The sequence below is a fragment of the Misgurnus anguillicaudatus genome, unplaced genomic scaffold (genome assembly GCF_027580225.2).
Source record: "Misgurnus anguillicaudatus unplaced genomic scaffold, ASM2758022v2 HiC_scaffold_26, whole genome shotgun sequence".
NCBI lineage: Eukaryota > Metazoa > Chordata > Actinopteri > Cypriniformes > Cobitidae > Misgurnus > Misgurnus anguillicaudatus.
Genome location: NW_027395276.1, coordinates 2,073,875 through 2,086,485, shown reverse-complemented (window position 1 = coordinate 2,086,485; position 12,611 = coordinate 2,073,875). Strand labels below are relative to the sequence as shown.

Genomic DNA, 12,611 nt, shown 5'->3' with positions numbered 1-12,611 from the left:
CTATGGCTGGTTCACCGGGAACGATTCACCGCCCTCAAAACACTTCAGCTAGTTGGTGTGGTTCTTGGCATGTTGAGAAGAGGCTGTGAAAGCAAATTTGAGTTATTTCCACTTCCAAATGATGATTACATTTGTATCATGTGGAGAACTCTCATTAAATTGACAGAGACGCGATTCTGTGGAACAATCAACAAAGAATGGAAACTTTTTACATTTAAAGCAACGTGCACAGGTTATTCAGTGCTACACTCTCTCTCCCCCCTTTCCCAATCACACTCATGCTCTCTCGTTCTCCCTTTTGCTCTCTCTCCCTCCCTCATTCCGCGTGTGCATGTGCATTAGAGAAAGCATATCTTCACCTGTTTCTGAATTTAAACCACTGCATTAAGCTGTCATCTCTAAATAGGTTGCTAATAAGTTTCAAAAGTGTAAAGCATGTAAAGAGTTTTAAATCAATGAACTGTCTGTTATTCTTATGACTCGAAAAATGCTGAAGCATGTAACAAGATGTTGGTTTACAAACTGTTATGTTTTATCAGTCAGTCAGTCATGTTAACAGTCAACATGTAGGAGGAGTCAATATGCTTTAATTTTCATTATTCATACAATGTGGGAGGAGTCAATCTGTTCAGATCAACATTATTCCCAACATGTGGGAGGAGTCAATCTGTTCAAGATCAACATTATTCACAACATGTGGGAGGAGTCAATATGCTTTGATTTTCATGATGCATAAGATGTGGGAGGAGTCAATCTGTTTAGATCAACAATATTCACAACATGTGGGAGGAATCAATATTCTTTGATTTTCATGATTCATAAGATGTGGGAGGAGTCAATCTGTTTAGATCAACAATATTCACAACATGTGGGAGGAATCAATATGCTTTGATTTTCATGATTCATAAGATGTGGGAGGAGTCAATCTGTTTAGATCAACAATATTCACAACATGTGGGAAAAGTCAATATGCTTTAATTTTCATTTATCATAAGATGTGAGAGGAGTCGATCTGTTCAGATCAACATTATTCACAACATGTGGGAGGAGTCAATATGCTTTTATTTTCATTTTTCATAAGATGTGAGAGGAGTCGATCTGTTCAGATCAACATTATTCACAACATGTGGGAGGAGTCAATATGCTTTGATTTTCATTTTTCATAAGATGTGAGAGGAGTCGATCTGTTCAGATCAACATTATTCACAACATGTGGGAGGAGTCAATATGCTTTGATTTTCATTTTTCATAAGATGTGAGATGAGTCGATCTGTCCAGATCAACATAATTCACAACATGTGGGAGGAGTCAATCTGTTCAGATCAACATTATTTACAACATGTGGGAGGAGTCAATCTGTTCAAGATCAACATTATTCACAACATGTGGGAGGAGTCAATCTGTTCAGATCAACATTATTTACAACATGTGGGAAGAGTTAATCTGTTCAGATCAACATTATTCACAACAAGTGAGAGGAGTCAATCTGCTCGGATCAACATTACTCATAACCTGACCTGTGGGAGGAGTGAATCTGTTCAGATCAACATTATTCACAACATGTGGGAGGAGTTAATCTGTTCATATCATGTGGGAGGAGTAAATATGCTCTGATTATCACTATTTACAGCATGTGGGAAGGTTGAATCTGCTTGAATTAACATTACTCATAACATGTAGGAGGAGTTAATTTGTTCAGATCAACATTATTCACAACATCTGGGAGGAGTCAATATGCTTTGATTTCATTATTTACAACATGTGGGAGGAGTCAATCTACTTGGATCAACATTATTCACAACATGTGGGAGAAGTCAATCTGCTCTGATTATCATTATTTGCAACATGTGGGAGGAGTCAATCTGTTCAAGATTAACATTATTCACAACATGTGGGAGGAGTCAATCTGCTCGGATCAACATTACTCATAACCTGACCTGTGGGAGGAGTGAATCTGTTAAGATCAACATTATTCACAACACATGGGAGCAGTCAATCTGTTTAGATCATGTGGGAGGAGTAAATACGCTCTGATTATCATTATTTACAGCATGTGGGAGGAGTCAATCTGCTTGGATCATCATTATTCACAACATGTGGGAAGGCTGAATCTGCTTGGATTAACATTACTCACAACATGTAGGAGGAGTTAATTTGTTCAGATCAACATTAATCACAACATCTGGGAGGAGTCAATATGCTTTGATTTTCATTATTTACAACATGTGGAAGGAGTCAATCTACTGGGATTAACAATATTCACAACATGTAGGAGGAGTCAATCTGTTCAGATCAACATTATACACAACATGTGGGAGGAGTCAATCTGTTCAAGATCAACATTATTCACAACATGTGGGAGGAGTCAATATGCTTTGATTTTCATGATTCATAAGATGTGGGAGGAGTCAATCTGTTTAGATCAACAATATTCACAACATGTAGGAGGAGTCAATCTGTTCAGATCAACAATATTCACAACATGTGTGAGGAGTCAATATGCTTTAATTTTTTAATTTTCATGCTTCATAAGATGTGAGAGGAGTCAATCTATTCAGATCAACATTATTCACAACATGTGGGAGGAGTCAATATGCTTTGATTTTCATGATTCATAAGATGTGAGAGGAGTCAATCTATTCAGATCAACATTATTCACAACATGTGGAAGGAGTCAATATGCTTTGATTTTCATTTTTCATAAGATGTGGGAGGAGTCAATCTATTCAGATCAACATTATTCACAACATGTGGGAGGAGTCAATATGCTTTGATTTTCATTATTTACAACATGTGGAAGGAGTCAATCTGTTCAAGATTAACATTATTCACAACATGTGGGAGGAGTCAATCTGTTCAGATCAACATTATATACAACATGTGGGAGGAGTCAATTTGTTCAGCTCAACATTATTCACAACATGTGGTAGGAGTCAATATGCTTTGATTTTCATTATTTACAACATGTGGAAGGAGTCAATCTGTTCAAGATTAACATTATTCACAACATGTGGGAGGAGTCAATCTGTTCAGATCAACATTATATACAACATGTGGGAGGAGTCAATTTGTTCAGATCAACATTATTCACAACATGTGGTAGGAGTCAATATGCTTTGATTTTCATTATTTACAACATGTGGGAAAAGTCAATCTACTTGGATCAACATTATCCACAGCATGTGGGAGGAGTCACTTTGCTTGGATTAACATTATTAACAACATTATTCACAGCACGTGGGAGTAGTCAATTTGCTGGGATTAACAATATTCACAACATGTGGGAGGAGTCAATCTGCTTAGATCAACATTATTCACAACATATTGGAGGAGTCAATCTGCTTGGTTCAACATTATCCACAGCATGTGGCAGGAGTCAATTAGCTCGGATTAGCATTATTCACAACATGTCGGAGGAGTCAATCGGCTTCGATTTTCATTATTTACAACATGTGGGAGGAGTCAATCTGCTATGATTAACATTATTTACAACATGTGGGATGAGTCAATCTGCACTCTGAAGTCAACCTTCATTTTTATATGCACACACAAAACATGGACCAATCAAATAAAAAAGCAGTAGTTTAATTAATCATGACTCACCTGAAACGGGTGTCATAGGGGTGGGTGGCAATCCATTCATGTTCAGCGCCCCCACCTGATGAATCTGGGTTGCAGGAAATGCCACACTAGGCGCTAAGTATCCACCATGAGAGGCGGCCATAATCGCAGCCTGCTGCTGCATCAACTGAGAGAGAGAGAGAGAGAGAGAGAGAGAGAGAGAGAGAGAGAGAGAGAGAGAGAGAGAGAGAGAGAGATTTAACTATATTAGTTTTATAGTGTTTACTATAAAATGTTTTATATACTGCATGTATAAAATTCATAACTTTTGAAATGTACATCTCCAGGACTAGTATAAATTAGCTTTCTAGAAAGGTATCTGTAACTACAGTACACACACCAACTGACCACATCTTGACACGGACAGAGTGTGTAATCTATACATGCGGCTATAAAGACCAAGCTAATCTATAAGATAAACCATTAGCATGCATTCTTGATGAGATTGCTTTCTTTAGACCAAGATGCTAGAGCAATTTAAGTTTATTAACACTACACTAAGACTACAATCAATATGAATATGGAAACATCCCTAGGAACAAAGCAACATGATACTGCCTGGTTTTCTAGACCTGGTACCATTGTAAAACCATATTTTTTTGTAATACATTGTAAAAAAAAACTTTTCCCTCAAAATTTATGTGCAAGTAAAAGTTAAATACATTTTTCCAATTGTTTATACATTCGGCAAGTAACTTACAGTGAACTCTTTCTGTAAGGGCAAAGTCATCACACATTGTTTCTGCATTTCAGCACACCTTATAAAAACGTCCGAATGATTTCAATTTAAAATTGAAATCAATTGCTTGCTGTTGTCGGCACTGAACAAATTCTCCTAGCAAATAAACTCCTGTCAAGACCGACACAGAAAGACGAGGAAAAAGCGACTCTTGTAATAAACTCATTTACAGGGAGCGATGCATGTGCGTGTATTTGTATGTGCATCTGCGATTTTATTGAATGCTAATGCCTGCTGATCTCCCCAGGTGCTTTCAGGCAATCAGTACTCCATCATGGGCCAATTACTCGTGTAGTACCGCACAGCTCGATGCCAAACCCTCTTAAGATGGCCTTGAGACGCTCACGTGTAGAAAAGGAGGACAGCACGCGTGAATTTATGCCTGTTGTGAATGTGTGCTGACACGTGTTGAGAGGCTGATAGAAATGTTTGGGGTATGAAGAAATGATGTGCCCAAATCGTAACCGATAATGTCCTCCGGCTAGCCAAGCTGCTGCTATAGTAGGCAATGTGGAGATAGAGATTTGTCAATTGGAGGAGATCCTGGTATATAAAGTAGATTGTGGTGCAAATATACACTTTTCATTTCATCTGCTTTATATTTTCATGCATATAGGCTGTTTCTCAATATGCGTTCTTCAGCGATCTTGCGTCCTCGTGTCCTCGCTATACATCATCATTAACGGTCGAAGTTCATTCCAATTCTCAAGAACGCAAGGACAGAGGACGCATGAAAATACCCGGATGTGTTCTTGATATCGAGGATGCATCGAGTGCAGACTTGCTGAAATCGCTTTACGCCCCAGAAGTCATTGCGGCAAAACTTCCGAGTTCGTTCTTCCAAGGTCGCCTGGCAAGACTGATCTCCACGAGGACGCAAGTCCGTTCTTTGCGTTCTTGGAATTGAGAAACAGCCTTTGACACGCTGCAGGTTTTACGGTTGCATAGCAACAACACAGATTTGAATGCTGGCTTAACCAATCAGACCAAACTATTCATCTTGTTTTTATAAACTGTGTCCGAAACGACAAACTCCGAAATAGTGTCCACTATATGAGGAACAAAATGATTGAGCCATTTTAAATAAAAACTCCCATATATCGCAATTGGGTAAGGTGGTTTAGTGCATTATAAAAGTAGAGAATGAGCTCTCAGAATACAACCCTACATACACTGTTGCACTTATAAGTGATAAGTGATGTGACGTATTAACTTTTTTGTGCGAGACTTTGAAAACAGTGTCATGGGAGCAGGCACAAAACATGATTAAAACAGTTATGGTAAATATGAAGAGTTTGGTTCCAAAATGCGATAAACGGCTTTTAAAAAAAAAATAGTTACAGCCAAAATCAGTATTGTATCAGGTCAGTATTAAAAAGTAAATTCTTTATTTTATGCAAAATCCGATATCCGCCGTGTTATTCTGTCATTTTTTCTCTCTTGTTTCCAAAACGCAATAAACGGCACTCCTCCTTCTCTGCAGAATGCAATAATTCTGCTTAACCAATCACAGCGCACCATTTCACACATTGTAAACAATAATGGCGCCGCTTTGAATACACAGTTTTCCTCATCTACTTTGTACTTCGTGATCAACAAACAAATAAAAACAAAATAATACTTTTGATGGCATTGATAAACCTGTGGTGCTTTCTGTGACAGGGAAAGAAACGAAAGCCATCAAAATCAAATAATTTACGTGAAGGAAAAATGCCGGCTGTTGCTTGTTCTCACACGACAGCATCAAGCTTCTGTCATGCTAACACATTGACCCCAGAGGATCTTATGAAAAACTTTCCATTATTTTACTCGAAGTCAACGAAAATCAAGCAGGACCAAAACATTTTATAGCTGATCGCTGTCAATAAAGTTCAGTGATGACGTCCCAAGAATGACAGCAGCAATGACAGTGTTCTTAATATGACAAAGTAAGTATTTTGATTAATGCCATTAATGTTTATTTTTTAATCAGTGTATACCACTAGTCAACTAAATGAATATAACATGGCAAAGATGAATGCACATTTATATATTCATTCAATAGATTTATAGCATTTTGAAAAAAAATGTCATGGATTTATTGCATTTTGCGAAAATCAGTTTTTATAATAAATCTCTAAAAATCAATTTATGGATTTGAATTTTGTAAAGTTATTATAACCTAAAGATGCTATGTGAAAGTTTGTAACAGAAAATAGTGGTTTTCATTTCAAGACATTTTTACAGAAATTAGTCGAAATGGATTTATTGCGTTTGGGAACCAAACTATTCATATTTACTACACCCGCCATGTTTACAGTGGAAGGATGAAATGAAAAACAGGCCTGATATATCATATGAAGATATATTCAATGTTTTCGTGGTGTTGCTTGGAGTTGACAGGTCTTCATTGCGCAACCATAAAGGCATCGAGATAACCACCGTTTTTTTAATTGTTCAGAAATCTGTTTTTTGGTTGTGCATTCCAATTAATTTCAATTCAACTGCAGTTGGTTTGTTTTGATTTGTTTTGATTGATTTAAACCTTCATAACTTAAAAAATACAGCTAAGTAGCACCATAAAACAAAATAATAACATGATAACATAATATTAAACATGTTTTGACAAAAATGTAAAAAAATGGATTTATCTCGTTTTGCAAAGAAACTCTTCATTTGTAAAGTGGGAAAATTGGGAGTGGGGAAAAAGTGGGAGTGTTTGTATCTGAAAAGTCCAAGAATTTGTGTTTTTACCTTTTTCATGCATATGTTTAAAATGTCCCAACTGTCCCGCTGGAATGAGTTTATATAAACTGCATTTTTTTATTGACTGTTATAATGTTTAAGTTTCAATCTTGACACATCAAACTTATGGCGTGATTGTGGCACTATTCCTCCTGACAGCAGTATCTTTCTCATTCAAGTACAAATCACAATACACATTAATTACATTTAATTAGTTATATTTTTGTTTTCTGTTAAATATGCACACTGCAAAAAATGATTTTCAAGTAAAGAAATTCTTAGTATTTTTGTCTTGTTTTCAGTAAAAAATATCTAAAAATTCTTAAATTAAGATGTTTTTCTTGATGAGCAAAACGACCCAAGAAAATAAGTATACTTTTCAGACCAAAAATATCAAATATATGTGATTTTGTACATAAAACAAGCAAAAAAATCTGCCAATGGGGTAAGCAAAAAAAAATCTTCAACATTTTTCTTAAACACTAAATTCAAGAAAAAATCAAGAAAAAAAGTGCTTACCCCATTGGCAGATTTTTTTGTTTGTTTTATGCACAAAATCACTTAAATTTTATATTTTTTATTCTAAAAACTAGACTTATTTTCTTGGGTCGTTTTGGTTATCAAGAAAAAACATCTTAATTTAAGAGTTTTTAGATATTTTTACTGAAAACAAGACAAAAATACTAAGAATTTTTTTTCTTGAAAATCATTTTTTGCAGTTCATGATGTGTTATATTACATTGCTTCATACGCACTAGGAAACATGACCCAGTAATTTAAGAAATTATTTGCTTTTTCATTTAAAACATAACAAAAGTACACACAATCACATACTATTAAGCACATATTCTGTTCTGTAATCTGTTAAAAAAAAACATTTTTGTAGTAATATACAATAGCAAATTAAATAAACCAGCTAAATCAGCATAATATTAGTTGTTTTTGAACAATTATTGTGCCAATTTCCATGAAAGATTTTACTGGATGGATGTGTGGATCATGGGTGCGTGTGCGCCACATCCACATGCAGCTTTTGTGTGTGTATTATGGTTCAAACAAATGTTTTGTAGAGATTTGTAACAGCTATTATGGCAAACCCTAACTGCACAAATTTTGCCGGTCTTTCTGGATTTCATAATAAACATTAAAAAGCCAGTCAAAACGGCACACGTGTCACTCGCAATACGACTAGCTTTCGTGACTCACCGGAAGTCTTACACAAATGAGCTCAAAGATGGCGACGCCCACATTTACGCCAAAAATAAGGTGGATAAATAATCAAACATTGTGGGTTTACATCATTCAAGTTTTAAAAAAGAGAAAATTATGCAATGAGATGAAGTATCTTTCATTTTAAAGCATTTAATTAACTTAATTATAGTGAATATATAATTTTTTTATTTTAAGTTAGATACCATGACATGAATATGATAAAAAATAACATGTATAACATGCAAGATTTTCTTCAAATGGCCCAGTCGCTGCTTTGTTCTGTTTGTTTGCTTTCATCAAATAAAGTGAGAGGGATTAGACACGACTCACAAAACTCTCATCAAAGTTGTGTGCCGTGAACGAATCATAATTAACATGACAAATACTTCGGTCAGGTTAACATCCTGTGAATTATTTGCTTTCGATTATCTTCGGATTATCTAAAGGTGAGCGTGTTTGCAGAAGTCAGGCAGTTTGAATCCACCAGGGGGCACTGCTAACCACTGACAACATTTCCACCCATCACACCCACTCAAAAACAGCATGTTTTTACATCCAAACTGAGCTCTATTCACATACTAAATACTCGCTTCTGTTCACCGCCTCTCATACTCATCACAAAAGCCTTTAAATGGAGGTGTGACACAGCAGAATTGCAGCACGGTGTAATGGGGTTGAAATAAAGTGGTACTGTTCTTTGTGTACACTGAAAGCAAACGGTTTCTCAAACGCCCTTTATTTTTTGGTCTGGAAAGTTTCAGCTTCCTGCCCTTATTTGTCTTCATTTTCCGTGTCAAACTTTTAAGATGTGATGAAGACATGAGTGTGTGCTGGAGGAGGGCATTATTGGGATACAGGGTACAGTGCCCATCTTGTTTTTGGCCTCCTCTTTTCATTAAAAAACAGGGTTATTTCACATGCTCTAAAATTCAATTTTAAATAGCTCTTTTCACAATTTTGCATTATGTGAAATAATTGTCTGTTAGTTGTTTAATTGAACCATTCATAATGTTATGCTATGTGCAGGTATGTGTTTAAAGGGGTCATAGCGTGAAAATCTGACCTCCTTGCTTCTATCAACCACGAAAATGTGAAGAAGAACACCGCAGAAACTTTGTTTTTGTAAACCGTTTTCTGCAAGCATGTTCAGATTTTTTGATGCAGGTAGCAAGTTTTCCTGCTATATACAATTAATGGACGGGGCGCAGGCATACCGTAAAAAAACTCTCACGGAGGCATCTGATTCGTTAACAGGCAATATGGATTTCCTACCCTATCTCACTGCAAGTCGTGTTATAGTCACAACATTTTTTATTTATTTATTTGTGCCATTGACACGATTTTCACTGCTTTTCGTGGCACACAGCACAAATTTCTATAAACAGTTGACTTTCTGTTTATATTTTTTATATTGTTTTTCCTATTTTTAAATCATTGTAATTTTATGCATTGGTTTCTACATGTTTTTCGTCCGCTTTTAAAACTATTCTCACCTGGAGTTGGGGTTAGGATGTGGCACAAAGTGATTTTAACCCCAACCCCAAGCGACAATGGTAAAAAAAATAGGACAAAACAATGAGAAAACAAAATTTAAAATGACACGATACAGCGGAAAATCGTGTCAATAGACTATAACACACCTTTCCGTGAGATTAAATTGGGATTTCACAGAGTGGAAGTTGGAAGAGCAAGATCGATGAATGCGATAAATGCAACCCCTTTTTTAAGCATCTTGATTTTACGATTCCTGGATGAAATCACTCGCCTTTGATCAAAGATGAGAGCTGATGTTAAGAGCTGATTCATACTGCTATGCTATGTGCAGGTACGTGTATCAAAACTTTACACAAGTCGCATATTAGCTATAAGTATACTGTACAAATTGTGTGTTGTTATCGTAATTGTGCCAAAGTTGTGCTAAATTATGAATTCAGTCAACCCCCCCCCCCAACAGCTTTGCAACCAGAAGCTTTAGCTTACCTGAAACTAAGGAAAGTAACTTAAGACTTCCTGAAATTGTGCTATTGATGTTGTTAATTTAGTTGTTATATTATTATTATTATTATTATTATTATTATTATTATTATTATTACTAATACTGTTGCTATTTTTTTTTTACAAAATATCAATATCATCACCATCCTTTTATATAATATTATATTCATTGTTGTCAGTACTGTTACTATTATTACTATTAATAATAATCATTATGTTTATTATTTAATATTATTAAGTTATTATTATGGGATTAGAAAATAAACAATCCTGAAATCATAACAATCACTAGAATTATTATTGGTATTCCCACCATTATTGTACATATTATTGCATAATATACATATTATACATATTATACATACTACACATATGTATTATTATCTGTTTAATTTATTATTATTATTATTATTATTATTATTATTTTGTCTTATTATTATTATTTTCTTATTATCATTGCTTCATAACAATATCATCATCTGTTTTATTATCTGTTTAATTTATTATTATTTTTATTATTAGTTCGCTTATTATTATTGGGCAGAACAAAACCATCGTCACAATTTTTGTTTTGTTTTTGTAATCTGTTTTTGTTGTTAACTACTTAACTATCTGTTGTATGTTTTGCACTTATAATAAAAAGAAAAAGAAAAAAAGACTTTTATGAAATGAAAGGAGTAGAGATGTATCACATTATTATTGCCCTATCAAGGCATCAAATGTTACCTGTATGCAGCTGAAACTTGATATAATGTAAAAAATAATACACTGGATTTACTAAAACAAAAACAAAAATATAGTGCATAATTTTTGCATCCACTTTTTTACATGGAATTTTAAGCAATTCTATATAAAATTTACTTTAAAAAAAGTGGATGCAAAAATGATGCACTATATTTTTAAGTAAATAGATATTACTCATTTTATTTAGTTAAATTTACAAAGCCACAAAATAATGTTTTACAGTGTACTTGATAAAAATACTTAATATAGCCTTCTAAAAATACTTGATATAGCCTAAAAAAAATTTACACAAAATAACGCAGGGTTAATTGTAACACAGCTACTTTACAGATTTATACTTATACTTTTTCACCAAAATTTCTTCTGTCTATGCTGCTGCTATTCAACATGTAATATATAAAACATACAATACTGTACAATAGGCTTCATGTCAATCTGCAATATTGCTGTTTGCACACTTATTAAATTATTTATTTTAAACGATATCAGCACTAAATCTATAGACGGTTTCAGCAGTAACAACATAAACAAGCGGCTTTCGTGGTCCTCACGTTCGGTAAACTCTACAAAGAATAAATAACAACAAAGTTCTTTTAAAGTAGTTTATTTATATTGCAAGCAAACTAAACAACACATAGATTACATAGAAACCCAAAACATTTGTTATTTTCGACGAGGTATTTGTTTAAGAGTACAGTTACAGCAACTAGTCAGACCATTAAACAAACAGAAACCGGAAGTAAAGTTCGGACCAGACGCTTATCGCATCACTGCACGTGCGCCCAATGAAACGGTCTATATAAGTATCCATTCAATCTCAATTACACCCAGGTATAAACATACTACTATATACTCTGCATATCAATGGAAAGGTCATGGTCACTTTACTAAATAGTCACTTTATTACTATCACTGGTCACTTTATTTAAAATGTTGCTTTATTCAGACTGCTTAATGTGAATATCACTCTGTGTATTATGTGTAAAAGTGTCAAGTTTATTGTCTGTGATTATATGTTTATTGTCTCTGGTTCTCGTTTATTGTCTGTGGCTATATGTTTTGTCGAGCATTTGAGAAATGTTTTGATGTGTTTTGGTTAAGATTTTGAACAAAGATGGAGTCATTGTTTTGGAGGCATGAAAGGGATTATCGCCATCTGTTGGTTTGGCATGCTATTGTAAAGGTCAGCTGTAGCCTTTTATTAAACATTTATTTTATTTATTGTTTACTTGCAGTCACTTCGAAAGGCTTTACTTACAGTATTTTACTGTGGTAAAACCCACATCAGATGACCGTGCTTCTTTGCTATGTAGATATTATTCAGGATTTTTAAATGGTACATTTGATAGTTCTGCAACAATGTCAGGTGTTTGTGACAAAAAATAAGCGATAATGCATCCAGAAACACTTAATATGTTTTTATTTAAAAATACTGCTGTCTGTAGTGGAAGCTCCGCCCACTGAAATTACGGATATGCTGGTTTGGGACCAGCAAGATATTAGGACTGATTCTAAATCAAGATCGGGGCATGGAGAAAGCACAGGACGGTTCAAGATTGAGCACCAGAGCCAGCCG

The 12,611-nt window shown here is 34.7% G+C and overlaps 1 protein-coding gene across 2 annotated transcripts in view; it reads right to left on the bottom strand.

Moving 5' to 3' along the window:
* Positions 1-12,611, bottom strand: part of LOC129443156 (CUGBP Elav-like family member 5) — a 264,623-nt gene that overhangs the window by 25,740 nt on the left and 226,272 nt on the right. For both annotated transcript variants that reach the window (XM_055203586.2, XM_055203587.2), the window contains exon 7: positions 3,604-3,748. In XM_055203586.2, coding sequence (XP_055059561.2) covers positions 3,604-3,748 — 145 coding nt within the window. The remainder of the gene's footprint in view (positions 1-3,603; positions 3,749-12,611) is intronic.